This window comes from Triticum dicoccoides, chromosome 3A (assembly GCF_002162155.2).
Source record: "Triticum dicoccoides isolate Atlit2015 ecotype Zavitan chromosome 3A, WEW_v2.0, whole genome shotgun sequence".
NCBI lineage: Eukaryota > Viridiplantae > Streptophyta > Magnoliopsida > Poales > Poaceae > Triticum > Triticum dicoccoides.
In genome coordinates, this window is record NC_041384.1 from 57,529,217 (window position 1) to 57,549,154 (window position 19,938).

General features: G+C 46.0%; 1 protein-coding gene across 2 annotated transcripts; it reads left to right on the plus strand.

The window, feature by feature from the left end:
- The first annotated feature begins 6,506 nt into the window (after positions 1–6,506).
- On the plus strand, positions 6,507–18,030 carry LOC119267093 (tryptophan aminotransferase-related protein 2-like). 2 transcript variants are annotated; one of them, XM_037548404.1, is made up of 5 exons: positions 6,507–7,405; positions 7,786–8,089; positions 16,707–16,984; positions 17,082–17,380; positions 17,470–18,030. In XM_037548404.1, exons 1-5 carry the CDS (start codon positions 6,936–6,938, stop codon positions 17,652–17,654), a joined length of 1,536 nt encoding a protein of 511 aa, XP_037404301.1. In that variant the 5' UTR covers positions 6,507–6,935; the 3' UTR covers positions 17,655–18,030. The 2 variants fall into 2 exon arrangements, with proteins under 2 accessions (XP_037404301.1, XP_037404302.1); XM_037548405.1 differs by lacking the exons at positions 16,707–16,984; positions 17,082–17,380; positions 17,470–18,030 and adding an exon at positions 12,934–14,693 and having other exon boundaries at positions 6,784–7,405.
- The last annotated feature ends 1,908 nt before the right edge of the window (positions 18,031–19,938 follow it).

Here is a 19,938-nt window from a genome sequence, read left to right on the forward strand (position 1 = left end):
GAGACTAACCTATTGACATAGTGCCCAGTGCCAGTTCCTGTTTTTTTGCTTGTTTTTTACTTCGTAGAAAATCAATACCAAACAGAGTCCCAATGCAGCGAAACTTTTTGGAGATTTTTTCTGGAACATAAGACACAAGATGGACTAAAGAAGTACCAGAGGGGTGCCTCGAGGGGGTCGCAACCCACCTGGGCGCGTGTGGGGGTCCAGGCGCACCCTAGTGGGTTGTGCCCACCTTGGTGGCCTCCCACACCGCCTCTTTGGCATATAAATACCCCCAAAATCCAAAAACCCTAGGGTAGTCGATGAAACACAATTCTAGTTGCCGCAAGTTCCAGAACCACCAGATCCAACTAGACACCATCATGGAGGGGTTCATCATCCTCATTAGTGCCTCTCCGATGATGCATGAGTAGTTCATTGTAGACCTACGGGTTCGTAGGCAGTAGCTAGATGGCTTCCTCTCTCTCTCTCTCTAGTCTCAATACAATGGTCTCTTGGAGATCTATTTAATGTAACTCTTTTTGCGGTGTGTTTGTTGGGATCCGATGGACTTTGAGTTTGTGATCAGATCTATTTTATCCATGAAAGTTATTTGAGTTTTGTTCTCTTATATGCATGATTACTTATAGCATCGTATTTCTTATTTGAATCTTTGGTTCAGTTAGGCCAACTAGATTGATTTTTCTTGCCATGGGAAGAGGTGCTTTGTGATGGGTTCGATCTTACTGTGCTCAATATCAATGACAGAAGGGGACATGACACGTATGTATCGTTGCTATTAAGGATAACAAGATGGGGTCTTTTCCTACATGAATAGATCTTGTCTACATCATGTCATCGTTCTTATTGCATTACTCCATTTTTCCATGAACTTAATACACTAGATGCATGTTGGATAGCAGTCGATGCGTGGAGTAATAGTAGTAGATGCAGGAAGGAGTCGGTCTACTAATCTTGGATGTGATGCCTATATAATGATCATTACCTGGATATCGTCATGATTATTTGAAGTTCTATCAATTTCCCAACAGTAATTTGTTTACCCGTCGTATGATATTTTTCTTGAGAGAAGCCACTAGTGAAATCTATGGCCCTCGGGTCTATTCTTTATCATATTTGATTTCCGATCTATTATTTGCGTCTTTTATTTTTAGATCTATTATTCCAAAAACCCAAAAAATACCTTGCTGCATTTTTTTTTTATTTATTTTATTTCGCGTTTTCGCGAGATCTATTTATCCATTCTACTACATACCAATCTATCTTTTACCCGGGAGGGATTGACAACCCCTCTTACACGTTGGTTGCAAGTATTTGTTCTTTGTGTGTAGGTACCGTTTACATAGTGTTGTGTGGTTCTCCTACTGTTTCGATAACCTTGGTTTCATCACTGAGGGAAATACATACCGTAGCTGTGTTGCATCATCCCTTCCTCTTCGGGGAAAATACAGACGCGGACAGGAGCCATCAAGAAAGGACTTCTGGCATCGTCGCCGGGGAGACGTCATCAACATCTATCAGGTTCCTAATCAAAAATCTCATCTCCTTACAATTTACATTATTTTCCATTTGCCTCTCGTTTTCATCTCCCTCACTTCACAAAATTTGCCTTTTTATTCGCCTTCTTTTTCGTTTGCCTTTTTCTTGTTTGAACTTTTGTTTGCTTGTGTTGCCATGTGCCTTCTATATGCTTGCATCTTTGCTTGATAAAAATCTATTGATATGGATCCCCATCCACTTGCTAATCTTTTTAAAAGATCCAATTATGATGAACCAATTGCTAGTGAGTTGAGTGCACTAGATTATCTTTATGAAGTTTTGCTTGAGATTCATGAATCTGAAAATTGTGATGAAGAAATTTATGAAGTGATTTATGATAGCTCCTTGAATGAAAAGCATGATTGCTATGATTTTACTATAAATTCTATTAAGGACAATTGTGCTAATAATATGCAACCCAAGCTTGGGGATGCTAATTTTGCTATATCCACTACTTATTGTAATGATCATGATTTGGGTGATGCTTCTTATGATCTTGGAAATTTATTTAAGCCTCATAATGATTATGATATTGATAGTAATGTTTGCAATAATATTTAAAGTGGGTCTGGAAGAGTTTTTACATTAGGTAATAATGATCCCACTACTTTGGAGATTAATCAATCTTATGAAAATTTTGATAAAAGTGGGTTTGGAGAGGTCATGACTTTATTTGATGATAATCCCGCTATATTGGAAGAGTGTCAACTTTGCATGCATGTGGATCATGAAGAGAAATTTTTGATGATAGCTATATTGTTTAATTTGATTATGATCTTACATGTAATTATTATGAGAGAGGAAAATATGGTTGTAGAAATTTTCATGTTACTAGATTACATCTCGTTATGTTGAGATTGTCAATGTTTATTTCTCTCCTTTGCATATGCTAGATATTTGTTGTCTTGATAATTTGTTTGCCTATAAAATTCCTATGCATAGGAAGTATATTAGACTCAATTTTATTTACCACATGTTTTATGATCCGCTCTTTGTGTTTTAATTATTATCTTTCATGTGAGCATCAACGAAATCTCAGTGACTAGCTAGGGGTGTAAAACGATAGCGCTTGTTGGGAGGCAACCCAATGAATAAATTTTATTTTTGCCTTTTTATTTATGTTCTTGAGTGTTTGCAAAATTATGCTACTGTTATGGTTGTGTTTTCATGTTTTAATTAGTGTTTGGGTCAAGCAAAGCCTATGGGATCATATTTGGTGATAGTTGATTTGATCTTGTTGAAAACAGAAACTTTTGCACCAGTAAAAAATTTATTTAATCACAAAAGTGTGATATAATTCTTATGTTTTTACACAAGATTGATATACAAATTTCCTACGTTGTCCTAATTTTTCAAAAAAATGGAGTTATAGAAGTATTCGTAGATTTCAGATTGCTATAGACTATTCTGTTTTTGTCAGATTCTGTTTTTCTTTGCATTGTGTGCTTATTTTGATGAATCTATGGACTTTACCGGCGGGTATGAGCCATAGTAAAGTTGGAATACAGTAGATATATTGCGGAAATAAAATATGAATGGGTTTGCAACAGTACTTAGAGTAGTGATTTGCTTTGCTATACTAACAGATCTCACGAAGATTTTGTTAAGTTTTGTGCGATTGAAGTTTTCAAGTTTTGGGTGAGATCACGATGGATGAAGGAATAAGAGTAATAAGAGCCTAAGTTTGGGGATGCCTCGTGGCACCCCAAGTTATTATCCAAAAAGGAACAGGCAACTAAGCTTGGGGATGCCCCGAGTGGCATCCACTCTTTTTTCGAACGACCATCGGTATTTTACTTGGAGCTATATTTTTATTCGTCACATATCATGAGTTTTGTTTGGAGCGTCTTGTATTATATGAGTCTTTGCTTGTTTTGCTTTTTAGTGTGTGTCATCTATCCTTGCTGGACACACCTATTTGAGAGAGCCAAAATTATGCTATGATTTGTTAGAATTGCTCTATGTGCTTCACTTAAATTTTTTGAGCTATGGAATTACTCTAGTGCTTCACTTATATCTTTTTTAGCACGGTGTGCTTTAATAATTTTGAAGAAATAGTCTCATGCTTCACTTAGATCTATTTGAGAGTTAGTAATTTTTTTAAGAAATTCTCTCATGCTTCACTTTAATTATTTTGAGAGAAGAAATTTGTATGCTCATGTTCTTCACGTAAATTTATTTGAGCTATCAAAAGCAACATATGAAACTAGTCCCAAAGTGATAGATATTCAAGAGGGATATAATAAAAACTTTCATAAAGATCATTGGACAAAATAAACGTGATTCCTTGTAATAGTTTTGCGATATGATGATAATGATATGTGAGTCATGTTGGTGAGTAATTATGCTTTAGTAAGAATATTGGTGTTAAGGTTTGTGATTCCATATGCAAGCACGAAAGTCAATAGTTATGCAATGGAATTACATCCTACTTGTGGTGCATTATTCGGTGTTAGTTATGCTCAATGCTCGCTTATGTGATTTTTCGTTTCTTGGTTGGATGCTTCTCAATCTATTTGCTAGCCTTCCCTTGCACTAAGTGGGAATACTACTTATGCATCCAAAATCCTTAAACCCAGTTTTGCCATATGAGTCCACCATGCCTACCTATATGTAGTATTCTTTTTGCCACTCTAAGAAAATTTGTATGTGCCATCTTTAATTTTCAAAATAAATGTTCTTTTTGTGTGCTCGTACCGCTCATGAAACGGTATGGGTGACTGATATTTTTCCATGCTAGATGTGTTATTCTCAAGATGAGTGTTTATTCACTTGTCATTGCACGAGAGTACGACAAAGGTATTAAGGATGCCCAATCCCGAAATAAAAAAATGAATTTACTTTGTGTTGTCAAATAATAAATTTCTTGAAAAGTGTTGGTATGGACGGTACCCGTGGATACGGTTAGCCGTGGAATGTGAAAGTATGGTGGAAAAAAGGAATAAACTTTAATTTCTGTTTGAGAACTACTGGATCGTTTTCATTGACAGGAAAAGCATGCCACCCAAAATGTTTTATCTCTATTTTTTCGCTTTGAGCTCTGGCACCTCTATAAATCCCTACTTCCCTCTGCGAAGGGTCTTTCTTTTTTACTTTATGCAATTTTTATTTTATTTGAGTCTCCATCTTCTTTTATAAAGCACCAACTAAGGGGCACTATGATCATACCTGGCCAAACAGGCCGGGCCGGCACGACACGGCCCGGCCCGCCGTAAACGTGCCTGGCACGGCACGGCCCGTCTCGGCACGAATAATAACTGAGTCGTGCCATGCCGGCCCACGGGCGGGAGCTAGCAGCCCAGGCACGACACGTAGGCTACGTGGGCCGGCACGCGGCACACCCAGGCACGCCGGCCCATTGGAGGACGCTGGCCCGTCTGGCGTGATTTTTTTCTTTTTCTTCGTAATACCTCTGAAAACAGCAAAAAAGGCCAAAAAATGTAGAAAATTGCAAAATTTGGTAGACTATTATGTGAGATAAATCTAGAGTTTTATTAGCACATGTACATCATTAAAACTCCCATCTGAAAGAATAAAAGAATACAAGACATACTCTATAATTACAAAAGGATACAAAAAATACAAAGACTACACTATAACACTACTACTACTTAGATTCAAGCACTAATAAAATACGCATGCACTATGAAAATATTAAACATATTAGGGTATTAGGTATTTATATAGGACATATATATTTATATTTTTCAAAAAAAACATAAACGGGCCGTACCGTGCCGGCCTGCGTGCCTAGCCTCCAGGCCCAGGCACAGCCCATGGCGTGTCGTGTGCCGGGCCTGGCCCGTTTAGCCCGAGTCGTGTCGGTCCTGCATGCTACCGGGTTGGCCTGTTAGCATGGCCCGTTTGGCCAGCTATAACTATAATCGTACTTGAGCATTGGGTATAGCTAATATGCGAGTGTGTTTCATGAATGGATCAATTACTGAGCATGATGGGCTAGGGATAACTTGCTTTAGTGTTGATATTTTTAAAGACATGGTTGCTTGTTGATATGCTCAAGTATTGAAACCTTCATGTCAAAACTAGACTATTGCTTTGAATCATATAAAAGTCTATATGTCCATGCTACAAAAGAAAAGAATATGTGTTGAACATGTTAGGCAGCATTCCACATCCAAAATTCTGTTTTTATCATTTACCTACTCGAGGGCGAGTAGGAATTAAACTTGGCATGCTGATACGTCTCCAACGTATCTATAATTTTTTTATTGTTTCATGTTGTTATATTATCTTTTTGGATGTTTTACAAACATTTTAGAGCAATTTTATATTATTTTTTGAGACTATTGACATAGTGCCCAGTGCCAGTTGCTATCGTTTTGCTTGTTTTTTACTTCGCCGAAAATTAATACCAAACGGAGTCCAAACGCAGTGAATTTTTTTGGAGATTTTTTGTATACAGAAGACACAAGATGAGCCAAAGAAATACCAGAGGGGTGCCCCATCACATAGTCTAGACAAGTATTCACTCTCGTTGAATCTAGGGCACCACGTTTGGTTTGGCCAACCTTATGACCCGAATTGTATCCCCCACTCTGTGATTTTTGATGAATAAAATTGACTTCACCTTAAAAAAACGTGACGATACAACTACAAGCCTTAAAAAAGATAGTACAACTACACAACAGCACGAATCTCAGCATGCTTTTGATCCAACGGCTGCCCAGCCGAGTTTCTTATGATATGAAAATAGAACTCATAATGTCTCTTATGATATCCATTTGATATTTCAAATATATTTTTCTCTATAATATGATCGAAGTTTATAAGGTTTGAGTTTTTTTAATAAAAAACTACGTTATAGAACGAGTATTTGACAATTCCTCGCTGTCGCTGAAGTAGGAGCTATGGGCAGTGCACATCCATAGGGCCCGCTCCCTGGACCTCTGAACATAAACAGAAGGAATATAAATAAAGCCGTGCAGTGGAGGCCGGCTGCTCTTCCCTCTACCTCTGCGCCATAGCCAGAACGGCAGGCTGGACGCTCTGGGTCTCCGTCGACCCCTCCCATCCCACAGACGTCTATTCTCTCTCCTTGCCCCACCTCCTCTCTCGTCCTCATCACTGCTCCAGTGCTTCAGCTGCTCAAAGTCACAGCCCAACAGGAGAGAGAGTGGCCTGTGCGCCAGCGAAGTCACCTCAGCGCTAGAGAGAGAGAGAGAGAGAGGAGGGAGAGCGGTTCATTACTTGCTCAAAGTAAATCAGCTCCGATGTCCTAGGTCCGAGCTGAAACAGGAGGGAGATCTTTCTTCCCAAAAACCCGGCTGATTCCAGCCGGTCGAAGAGCCCTTTCTCGCCAAAAGACAGTTGTTGTTTTTTCGATTTTTGCTGGGCTGGTTCACACCACAAAAGCATCGATTCCTCCGGGCGTCATGGCGGCGCCCCGACGGCGCACGTCGGCGGAGCTCCAAGTGAACGGCGGCCTAATGCCGCCGTCGGCGCACGTGATCGCCTCTCCCCGAGGCAGCGGCAGCGGTGGCGCGCCCTGCCGAGAGGAACACGCTGTGACCGCGAACGGCGGCGGCCCGGCGCTCCGGGGAGCGAAGCCAAGAGGCGGCGGCAGCGTATGCTCCGCCACCAAGACCTCCGACAGGAGGCGGCCGGCGGGGCGCATGCCACTATGGCGAGTCTTCATCTTTGCGTCTGTCGCATTGAATGTCGCCGCACTCCCGCTCCTACTCCACCAGTACATCGTCAGCCACCCGCACCACCCCGGTGTCATCTCTCCTGATCAGCAACATCACGCCTGCGCCCCGCCGCCGGGCACGAGCGGCGCGGCGGCGAGGGCGCCGTCGACCGGGAAGCCTTCAGTAACCTCCGATTCTGTTATTAATCTAGACCAGTAAGCCCCTGTTCCTCGTAATTTTTTCGGTGGTAAATTTGTGCATCAAAATATCTGCAATGTGAAGAGCCGGCGATGGGCGTTCTGCCCGGCGGAGCATGTCCCTGTTCAGTGTCAATGTCAAGGAGGAATGGATGCCGATCTGGGGCCGATCGATGCCAGATTCATCCGCGGTGCATGTACCTGTCGCCATGATTTTGCTCTCATTTTCGCAACTAGTCTATTCCCGCCATCGATGCAGCACCACATGAGCTCGAATCTTAGTTGATGGCCGCCCGCGCTCGAATCTATTCTCACCTCTTTTTTTAAAAGAACTTCGAATCTATTCCCATCTCATCTCAGTTTACAAACGCGTTTGACATTCGTTCTGTCGGCTGCAGCGGGGACCCGACCATGTTTGAGGCCTTCTGGCGGGAGACCGGCGACGCGGCGGAGCTCGTAATCCCGGGGTGGCAGACGATGTCCTACTTTTCGGACGTTGGCAACGTATGCTGGTTCATGGAGCCTCTGTTCGACCAGCAGGTGCGGCGGCTCCACCGCACCGTCGGCAACGCCGCCGTGGACGGCTACCACGTCCTCGTCGGCACCGGATCCACGCAGCTCTTCATGGCGGCGCTCTACGCCCTGTCGCCCGCCGACGCCGCCGAGCCCACCAGCGTCGTCTCCACGGCGCCCTACTACTCGGTAAGTGCGATACCACCACCAAAAAAAATTCCTCGAAAGTTCAGATTTAACAACACAAAGGCACACCGGATCTTGGGTGGCATAAACCAATGGCAAGTGCATCGGGGAGATGAAATGTTGTGTGACAAGGATGCCAGGGCCTGTCAATATCGTATCATTCCCCACTAAAAATGATGAGGAGATGGGGCAGAGAGATTAGGACAGCGGGGGACACCCGATGGTGCCACCGATTTCTCTCTGTCCCCATTTTCTTGTCCCAGAACCACCGCGCCCACATGGTGGTTAACCCTATGGCGTGATGAGACTTCTCGTAGGGCCGGCAAGGCATCACGGCGATTTGCCGGTGAGCCGACCGACGAGTGTCCCTGTAAGCAATCATGGGCATGGGCTTCTAGAACCAGATCTGAATCTCAGTCCCGGGGAGTTTTAGCATGTTATTAGGGCAGCAGAGCAGAGATGGGACTCCGAACTCCTTGTCCCCGCGAATTTCCGTCGGCATGTGCTGATGATGAGAGTATGGCTAACACATGGCGTGGCGGCGGCGCCGTCTGCGGCTTGTGCTTAACCTCATGTGCCATGATTGATCTGTGTACTTAACCTGGGGAAACAGGAAAGTGCAGGGCACTCTGTTGCTAAGATTCCATTGTCATGTGTGTGTTCCACATCTGGTGATTAGTCATGTGCTCAGCTCAGCTCAGTAATGGGGTGCCAGTGTCTAGCCCATAGTTTATTTTCCCTTTTTTCCAACCGAGTTTTACCCCTTTCCATTATTCGCTTAATGGAAATACAACTGTCGAAACTAACTGCAGGGATCTTATGGGGTTTCACCTTTAGCCTATCCTAACTTGTTTGGGACTAAAGGCTTTGTTGTTGTTGCAGCTGTTGTTGGCCGTCGAAATTAACTACAGAGCAAAAACTTACTACTACCTCCGTCTCAGTGAATAAGTCATTCGCGTAGTTCTAGGTTGACAATTTAACTATCTAAATATGTATTCTTTGTGACAAAAAACATATATTTAGAAACTACATCTTTGTAGAAATCTAGTGATGTACTTTTTATGACATATAACACATATTTAATTCCTCAAATCGATGACCTAGAACTACGCGAATGACTTATTCACTTAGACGGAGGTAGTACTTTTTTAGAGAAAGGCATATGCCCAACTTTACAAATAAAGTCAAACAAAACCACCAGTCCCAGAAACACACACAGTATCGGCAGCCCGACGGCGGATAGAATAGACACAACAAGATAAAGGGCACGCAGGCCACAACCTACTGCAAAAGAAGAAGACGCTACAGCGGATAAAACCTGCTGCCTAGAGCGTGTTTGGATTCAGGTGGTGTTTGGTTCTCCGGTCCTAGTACTTTTTCTAGTCCCAACTAAAAAGTCTCTTCCCTAAAAAGTCCCTCCCTGTTTGTTTCCAGAAACTAAAAAGTCCCTAGTCCCTTTCTAGAGGTTATTAAATGACCATATTGCCCCTAGTATATAGAAAAATAACAATTAAACAACACCATGGGGTGGCGGGCCAATAGATGCATGGAGGGGCATTATTGGAAAAGTCCCAAAAAGACTCTCCTTGAGAGTCTTCTTCATTTAGTCTCAAATGCCTAGTTTAGTCTCTAAAAAGCTAAGAGGGACTTTTTCTAGTCCCTACACAAAAAAGTCTCTTTAAACAAACACCCGCTCACTCCGCTCCGGCACTCCACAGCTCTGCTTCCGGAGCGAGCGGAGCGGTGCCGAATGCTACAACTCCATGGAGCATGAAGAGTGGAGTGGAGCAGACTGTAGTTCAATCCAGCAGGAAACCGAGCTCCGCGTGCCACTAACAGACTAAGAGGGTGTTTGTTTCCAGGGACTTATTGGTCTAGGGACTTAAATAAGTCCCTATAAGTACCATCTAAACCAAACAGGAGGGACTTATAGGGACTTAAAGTGGGCATTTGGGACTTATGAAATAAGACTTTCAAGGAGGAATTTATAGAGACTTATAGTTGTAATATGGTCTTATAGAGACTTATAAGTCCCAGGAACCAAACAGGTAGGAATTTTTAGGGACTTGAGACTTATAAGTTGAAACTAAAAAAAGTCCTAGAACTTATGAACCAAACAGGGTCTAACTTACCGGCTCACTCGATCCAATTTTCTCGCTCGCATGCAGCGTCTACCTGAACCACACCAAGCTGACTGTAGAGAGTGGAGTTAGCTGCCGAACATGATATCTACTCCTGATTTGAGAGATGGAGCCTCAGCCAACCATCCAGGAGCTGGGAGCGGAGGAGATCCCAACACTCTCCTAGAGATCGCTAGATTGTGGAAAACCAGCTTTGGGAGAATTTTTAGGAAAACCAGTTTTAGTTAGTTTTTCTGTTGAGATAAGTATATATAAACTCTTGCTTGGAATGGATCGAGAAAAAAAAATGGACTAGTATGTAGTAGTTATTTGTCTGGGAAGCAACGGGAGCTTAATCACACGAGTAGTATTATGTACTACAGATTCCATGGAGCTTGGATTCAGTGGCGGAGCCAGAACTTTTGTGAAGCCTGGACAGGCTTGAGCCTAATTGTATAATTCAGAGAAATAAAAGTAAAAAATATTTGAAACTTTTTTCAAACAAACTTGACCTACTGACATACTCGTATAAAATTTTCATCTAAATAACCTGTAAAAAATCTTAGCAGGAAAAACAATTTTTTAGGAAAATATAGAGGGATTAGTAACACTAATATATGCACAGGGCGATCCGGCTCCTTTGTGTGAACAGTAAAATAAAAAAATACTAGCAAATTTTTAAAAGAAACTGATTATTTTTATTTTGGCATAAGAAGACGTTTGAGTGTGTGATGTCCGAGTCAAATTTGGTTGTGTTTGCACATATGAGTAGCTCTCGGTAGAAAAAAGTAGGGTCTATGAGAAAGTTTACTTTTCATGCAATGTTAAGACCGATTTTTTCTATTTTGCTATAAGGTCCTCAGATGTCCAAACATGATGAAATTTTTCTGGACATCACGCATATGAGTGTCTTGGTTGACAAAAAAAATGAGATTTTTCTTTTGAATTTTCTTCTATATTTTCTTTTGATTTTTCTGTTCATTAAGAGCAGATGAGCCTGGGGTTCATAATTGAATATATTCACTAATATAGTGCTAATTTTGTTTTTTTTCACCAACAATACCACTAAAGTCATTTCTTCATAAAAAAATACGTGAGTGTAACGCTTGAGCAAGTTTGTTGTAAAAAAAAATGTCATTTCTTTAGGTGTGAGAAAGGAAACAGCCGAAGTGCCCCGTTGGTGCCCAACAGGCTCTTTTTTCCTTTTTTTAGGAGAGAGTGACTGCTCGATTTCTCTCGAGTATTTTTCTTGGAAGAAGGGAATGGCAGACCATGACTGCTGCACATTACGCTTGGTCAAGGGAGTGCACTTTGTAGGCTTATATAGGGTCAGTTTTTTTGGCGATTCTATCGGAATCGCCTTCCACCCCAGCTTTTTTTAGAATTACCACTCCATATGTTAATTAGTCATTATTTAAATATTAGCCGAAGCCCATTGTTTTCCACGTTGCCCGGGTAAATCACGATGGATAGTGAATTTGCCCCATTATTTATCAAGTGTGTACACTGTCCCGTGGCAAGCCAGCTTGAATTTGAGCTTCGCGACGTGCTATGTTGGTCACCCGGAAGACTCTCCGTACTCATCCTGCCGCTCGCCATGCCAATGGCAAGCACAGACGCAGGGGCTGGGCCGTCCGGACACCGTGCCAATGGTCTCAGCCAGAGTAAGGCCCTATTCGGCAATGCGCCGGCTCCTTGAAATCCGCGGAGCATCGTTTCACCCACTCCAAAACTTTTCACTGCAGCTTCGTCCGTTCCCGGAGCGGAGCAGTGGAGCGGATGGACATGGGGCCTAAAAATGGCTCAGCAGTGGAGCGGATGGACACCGAACGGGGCCTAAAAATGGCTCTCTGGCGCGCGAGTTCGCCAGATTGTGGAAAACAGATTTTAGGAGGGCTTATACTCAATTTTTCTGTCAATAAGTACAACCTCCGTATCAAATTAGTTGGCTTATACTCTTTCCGTCTGAAAATACTTGTCATCAAAATGCATAAAAGGGGATGTATCTAGATGTATTTTAGTTCTAGATACAATTTTTTTTGTTTATTTTGATGACAAGCATTTTCGGACGGAGGGAGTATTTGTCAGGTATAGATGTATCTAACTAAAACATGTCTAAATATTACCCACAAAAAAATAAACATGTTTAGATACATCTGTATCCAGACAAATTTTTTTTAGAGGAACGTTGTTGCTTTATTCAAAGTTTAGGGCCCAATCCGAAACAATCCCCGAGCTAACACACTCGAGAGACACGGGGAGCCAGATTTTACACGATGACTTGATACCACCCTCAGAACATGTGCCACTTTATTAGTGGATGGTCGCACACCGAAGCAACTCTAAACTCAAGAAAAAAGTGAAGCAAATCTGAATTAACTAATTTGGGATGGAGGGACTATATATAAATCCTTATTTGGATCGAGAAAAACTAAAATGTGATTATGTAGGTACTTCCTCCGTTCGGAATTACTTGTCACAGAAATAGATGTATCTAGACGTATTTTAGTTCTAGATACATCCATTTCCGAGACCAGTAATTCCGAACGGAGGGAGTAGTTCTTTGTTGGGGAAGCAACATGAGCTTAATCACACGGGTAGTATTATGTGCTACAGATTCCGCGGAGCTTGGATTTGAGCTTCGCGACGTAGACCAACTTCAACGCACAACCCGTTTTTTTTAATCTGTTTTTATCCACATTTTATTTGTCTGGGTCGTTAAAACAGACAGCGAACAGACTTCGGCGTCCGGACAGAGCGTATGAACCCAACGGTGCTGCTTCATTTGGTGACATGTTCACCCCGGCATATCGTCGAACAGCTAGTGGGGGCGGTACGGCCGCTGCAGAGCGCAGCGAGCGGAGCAGCACTGCCTTGGGGTCGAGCGGCGAGCGCGTACGTCAGCTCCAGGAGCGTGATGCCGAAGCTGAGAAAGGCGGGCGCGGCGAGGTGAACGGCGCGGGCGGCATGTGCACGGCGAGCGTGTACGTGAGCTCCAGGAGCGCGATGCCAAAGCCGAGAAAGGCGGGGGGCGGCGAAGGTTGCCAAGGATCGGCACGGCGAGGTGAACGGCGTGGGCGGCATGTGCGCGGCGCGCGTGTTGCAGCTCACCCGCGAGCTAGGGCTCAACTCCGACGGGCAGACTGTGGAGTGGCTACTCAGCCAGGCCGGGCCCTCCATCCTGGCCGCCACCGGCTCCGGCACCACCCCGTCGTCTTCTCCTGCTCCTCCGCGCCCTCCACTGCCGCCGTCTTCCTCCTCAGGAAGTGCCCGCGAGAGGATCACGAGGTGGCGCCATCCTTCTGGAGCATGGGCGACGAGCTCTGGCAGCACCTGCTGCTGGCCCGCGAGAGGACCACCGGCTCCGGCACGGGCGACGAGCTCGAGCAGCACCTGCTGCTGCCCCGCGACCATGGCGACAAGCGCGAGCACAACACGGTGGAGCACGGACGCTGGTTCGGCCGTCGCTGTCGTGCCCAAGTTCTTCGGCGGCTGGAGCAGCAGCAGGGCGCCATGCCGGAGCTCGTCGTGCAGGGCAGCAGCACGCACGAGTACCCGGGGAGGGCGACGACGACAGGGCAGTGGAGTGGCTGACCTTCGGCAGCGGCGTCGAGGTGGACTAGTGGGCATCCATGGTCGGCATCGGTGGGGGAGAAATAGAGAAAAGAGGAGAGAGAGAGGGATGTGTGGGTGGGTGGCCCCCTCTTGTTTCGATGACAAACGGGCCATGGCTCACATGCAACGGATAGCCGGACCACATGGATTCAGAAAACGCCCAGATTTTGTTTGCTTTGGACCCAAATTTAGAACGAAAATGGATCCGAGCGACACAGAGCGGGTAGAAAAATAGGATGGGTCGCTGCGTTGGGCCATCGTATTTGTCCGTTTAGACTTAAACGAATACGCATGGACAAAATGAGGTCGTGTTGAAGTTGGCCTAATAGTCTCCGTACTCATCCTGCTGCAAGCACAGACGATGGGCCGTCCGGGCACCATGCCAACGGTCTCATCTGTCTGGGCAACGTGCCAATGGTCTCAGGCGGGAGACTATTGTCCATAGTAAAATGGCTCTCTGACCCGCGGGTGTCGCAGCAGTCACCACGTCGAGGAGGTCCCATTGCTTGCTGCAGGAGCAACATGCCTCCATCAATGTCATGGACGGAGCTTCAGTGCCGTAACTGCACCTGTAGTTGGGTCACTGACATGTGAGCCTAACAGACAGCTGGCCCACATGTCAATGACCCAACTGCATGTGCAGTTACGACACCGAAGCAGCGTCCCGATGTCATAGTCGTCGCCATAGGCGCTGAGGCGGCCGTGCTCCTGGCGTCGAGAACAACATGTTGGTGCCATACCCGTCGCCATGGACGCTGAGGAGCGGCGCTGCACAAGAGCAACATGCCATCGTCCATGGTGTCGCAGCCGTCGCCACCATGGGTGCCGAGGAGGTCATGCCGCTCACGCCTGAGAACAACACGCCGCCGTCCATGGTGTCAAGTAGATGATGTCACAGCTATCGTCATGGGCGTTAGGCCGCACCGCTCGCGCCGGGAGCAACATACTGTCGTCGATGGTGTCGCAGTTGTCAACGGGCGCCCGGAACAACACGCCGCCACGGGCTTGCTGGAGGTTACAAGCCAGCGGCAGTAGCTCAGTCGCTCACTACGACGAGGACGTCGGAGTCCCTTGCCATCTACACGTGCGTAGAAAACTGGTATTATAGGAAAGCGGTTATTTGTGGTTTTTCCAAAAACTCATTTTTTGCGGATTTTTTTTTGTAGAACCTAGTTCAACTTATCCACATTTTAGGATGTGTTTGGGAGTAAACTTGGTATTAAATGTTTTGACGTGTTTGGCTTAAAACATTAATGTAGTTCAAGTTACTGGGTTATCTCTCATGCTGAAGTTTTTCTGCAAAAAAGAGGTCCTAACCACTTATTTCAAAACTGAAAGAGAAATCGTCGGGGAGAGCTTAGCCTGTTGACGTCGCCGTGTACGTGCACGAACCAAGCTAGCTCGTTGGAGCACACTCTTACACATGACTATAGGAGACAGAAGGTGATTCATCCGGTCCTACACTAGCACATGCTGGATTAATCCCGCCGTGCTGCTTTTTAGGTGTTGCAGAGCTAGGACATCTCCAACATTGATCTGTAAATATGCATCGATTCCTGTATGTGGACAGGAGACCACTCCACGGACAAGGACATGGAAGCCGTCCATCTAACGCTCTCTGCATACATTTGAACCACTGTCTGAATTAACCGGACGAAATTCATACAAAGACGGTGTGCCGGCTTGGAGCAATTCGCCACTCCTCGGCGAGCTGGCTTGGAGCGACAAGTTGTTGAACGACGCGCCAACTTGGACCTTCTGCCTCCACGAGCTGGCCTGCAGCGACCTGGAGCGTCAAGGGGGTGGAGCAAGGAGTTGTCTGGCACTTATCCGACAGGCTCGATGGGCCACCCAACCGGCTTTTTTGTCGGAGAACTCTTCTTCCTACTCACCGGATGCCATGAAGATTATAGAGAAAATAGTTCAAGAAGCAGATGGGAGCGGAGTGTGTGCGATTTTGCCCGGCGTCTGGCATCATCTAGATAGTGAGTGGATGGCCGGAGCTGACCGACGTTGTGTTTAATGACGGGCTGCTCACGAACGGACGTGTGGCCAAAGTAGGTTTCTCGACACACACACGTGTTTAATGAGGGAAGGCGGGCAGTATGTGGCCGTTTGAATGTGGCGAGGAGGAGTGTTAAGCTGGGAGTGCAGCTCTCTCTCGGCGAGCGCGCCGCTTCAATGCCGGCGGTGAGAGGTTGCGTCCGTTCTGCGCCGGCATCGATGCGGAGCGGCCGCTCTCCAGCGGCATGAATGTGGACAGCTGGCAGCGGGATGGGAAGTGTGTGCGGGCGAGGGTGGTTTTTTTTTGTGGGCCAGGGCTGTCAGTCGTGGGTGTGGCAATGGTCCGAACGCCCGCAAAGCCCCCTAGTTTGTCTCCGGTTTGCCGAAAAATGTGCGTCCAGACCGAGCGAACCGATATAGACCCGCGTTGAATGGTACACAAAACGTCCGGACCGTGCCGTCGAGTCGGTTACGGGTGGTTTGAGGTCCATGTTAAAGATGCCCTTAGCATGCACCATTGTTATCTGTAAGAAAACTACAGCAAAACAAACGCTTCGGTGGACTTGACACACATGAGAAAAACTACGGTTTTTAGTATTTGTTTTCCGCACATAAGAATACTGTGGTTTTTGAATACTTCGGTTTTTCAAAAACTGAAAAGCTGCCCAAACAAAATTTTAGATTCTTATAACAGCTTTTGTGTTTAAACAGAACCGGTTATCTGAGAACTAGCTATTCAAACATAGTTTATTTTCTTGAGGATCTGAATCTGAACTATATGATAATGTGAGCGAGTCATCAGTTCACTGGCTCGATCTGCTTCAGTGGATAAGTTCACATAAAATTCACTGAAAGAATCTGATCATGGATCATGGATGCAGTCGTACCCTGCCGTCACGGACTTCCTCCGGTCCGGGCTCTTCCGCTGGGCCGGCGACGCAAACTCGTTCGTGGGCGACGCCTACATCGAGCTGGTCTGCTCCCCGAACAACCCCGACGGCGCCATCCGCGACGCCGTGCTCAGCTCCGGCGCCGGGAAGGCCGTCCATGACCTCGCCTACTACTGGCCGCAGTACACGCCCATCACCCGACGGGCCGACCACGACATCATGCTCTTCACCGTGTCCAAGAGCACGGGCCACGCCGGCACGAGGATCGGGTAAGTGTCGCTCGCTGCAACTTCACCTCAGACAAGAGTGTTACTCTGAAGTCTGAACTGCCGAACCTGAACCGAAATGCGATGGTTGAGCATTCAGGTGGGCGCTGGTGAAGGACCGGGAGGTGGCGCGGCGGATGACCAAGTTCGTGGAGCTCAACACCATCGGCGTGTCCAAGGACTCGCAGCTGCGCGCCGCCAAGGTGCTCAGCGCGGTCTCCGACGGCTACGTCGATGGCGACGCCTCGCGCCACCGGCTGTTCGACTTCGGGCGGCGCAAGATGGTGGAGCGCTGGAGGATGCTGCGCGAGGCCGCCGCCGCCTCCGGCATCTTCAGCCTGCCCGCCGAGACCTCCGGCCGCTGCAACTTCGCCAACGAGACGGCCGCCAATAACCCTGGTACGTACGCATGTCGTACGCTCGCCCGGATGTCTCGCGTGGTCTCGGTTCTCACTCGCCTCGCGCCATTGTTCGATCTCTTTTCGCAGCGTTCGCGTGGCTGCGGTGCGACAGGGAGGACGTGGAGGACTGCGCGGGGTTCCTCCGCGGGCACAAGATCCTGACGAGGAGCGGGAACCAGTTCGGCGCGGACCCCAGGTACGTTCGGGTGAGCATGCTCGACAGGGACGACGCATACGGCATCTTCATCAGGCGCCTCGCCTCTCTCAAATGATGCAAAAAAATAAAAGAAAATAATGCACGACTCACACACGAAAAGTAAATCCAGCCGGACGTGCATATATGGCCGAGAAGCAACTCCAGCGTGGTCCGTGGAGCAGTTTCGAATGGCAAATGAAGACCGCCGCGCCGCGGCATCCTTCGTCATGCCGCTCCTGAGGCTGAGCATCAGTAGTAGTAGTAGAATAGTCCGGGTAGGAGGAAGAGACAAATGATTTCTTTTGGTTTTCGATCCGCGCTCTGTTTTTGTTTTTGTTTTTTTTTCTTTAACTGATCCGTGGTCTGTTATTGAGCGTTGGTCTTGTTGTCTCAAATTCAGTTCTTATTTATTTCGATATAAAATAAGTTTTTTATGAACTTAATAAGAGCAACTCTAGCAGGTGTTGTCGTTGTTGCAGGAAATTGCGTTCCCTTTTAGGCCTTGTGTAATGCAAGCTGCTTAGGGGAGGTGCTTAGAGAAATGAATCGGATTTTTCTTATACATCTGTGCTTATTTGTATATGATAGACGTTTAATTAGATGTCTCTTCTATAGAAATGGACACTGGTGCTTCAGAAAAAGCCGCTTTATTTTTCTAAGCATCTAGTATTGTATAAGGCATTAGACCAACTCCAACGCGCTAACTCAAACATACCCAGTTTTTATTTGTTTAGGTCGGCCGAGCGAAGAGTGTGTTCTGTTTTGGCCGGGGTGACATAAGTGCGTCCAATGCGGCCGAGCATCTCAAATTATAGATGAAATGAAACTAGATCCAAATAAAAACCTAAAATAAATAAACTTGGTAGTTCAAACGTATGCCAGAGTCCACTTACATTAATAATAACTTAAAATAAAAACATGAAAAAACTGAAACTACGGCGGTCGGCGGTCTCAGGTGCATCCAGGGCCGATCTTGAGATTTTGGGAGCCCGGGACGAATCTAGAACCTGGGGCCCCTTATATTATATATAAATTATAATAATAGCAACGGATACGTGATTTATTAAATCACAACCTCATCTTCGCTCCTATAGTTATCCCCACAATTGTATCTACGAAATTATGTTTGAATGATCCTTTTTGTGAGATCCAAAAGTGTTGCCCATGACGAGTTGTGTTATTTCAGCATTGTATGCTCGATACGGTACTTTCTCTGTCCGGATTTATTAGTCCTCGTAGGGTTTTTAGCCTACTTTTGACCTAACATTTGACTAATAATCTATGTGTTATATATCACAAAATATAGAACATTCAAAAAATCCATGGAATACTAACCCAATGATAGTTTTTTGGCATATAACTCATATTTTTTATGAGTTAAATTTAAACCTGCTTTAGGCTCAACATTTGAAGTAGCCTAATAAATTCAAACGGAGGAATTTTGTAGTAGCATGTAGCGCGGCCGTCGTGTTGTATTTGGATTCTGATTAATATACACAAATACAAAATGATACGTAAAGACACTTAGTTAAAGAAAAAATATTTTATAGGTTGAATGACGCAAGATATACATCGTGTATGCGGAAGTAAATTAGTTAGTTAGCAATACGATTGAGATTGTGAGAAAACGTAATATGATATACCTGAAATCGATTGGATCAGCGTCCGTGATCGGACGATGGCGACGATGAGGCAAAGTGGACTGGTGCATGGCCCTGGCGGCAGGCGGGAGGCCATGTGCAATGGCGTCCAGCAATTGGGACATCGCATCAGGCTTGAGCAAACCATCGACTCAGCAATCGCTGCGGCCGATAGAAACAAACTCGCGAGATCGGGGCCTGAAGATATGGAATAAAGATCTCAATTTTGAAGGGAGAATGGACTACGTCTGTACATGACGACATACACCTACAGATCCACTAGTTGAGGAATTGTCACGATAAAAGAAGGCAAGCCACGTCTACGTGCGTGATTTGCGTCTGCAAGATTAAAGGAAAGCTGCGTCCCTGGCGGCCTGGCCTGTGCGATCCCTGCATCCCTGGCCTGCCTCACTGGGCCGGCTACATATGTGCCTTGGGGAGGGGCCCCCTTGACCTTGGGGGTCCGGGGCGGTCGCCCCCCCTGCCCCCCCTCAGGGCCGGCCCTGGGTGCATCTAGGCTTAGTCATCCTTGTCCTCGTTGGTGAGGCCTTAACCCCCGCTACTGCTTTGGGATGGGCTGACGCCAGACCAGAAAAAGGAGATGGCCACTATTGCTGCGGACTGGCTGGCCGGTTGGCAGTTGGAGCACTGCACCTTGACCATTGACGAGACCAGTGCCCATTATGTGGACATGCTATGGGAGGAGCGGGAGGGGCAGTT

Excerpts from the sequence above, each read along its gene's own strand:
- LOC119267093 (XM_037548405.1), top strand. The coding sequence starts at position 6,936 with ATGGCGGCGCCCCGACGGCGCACGTCGGCGGAGCTCCAAGTGAACGGC. Across the intron at positions 7,406-7,785 it reads TCTGTTATTAATCTAGACCA|CGGGGACCCGACCATGTTTG; the intron begins GTAAGCCCCTGT and ends TGTCGGCTGCAG. Across the intron at positions 8,090-12,933 it reads CCACGGCGCCCTACTACTCG|ACAGCGAACAGACTTCGGCG; the intron begins GTAAGTGCGATA and ends TCGTTAAAACAG.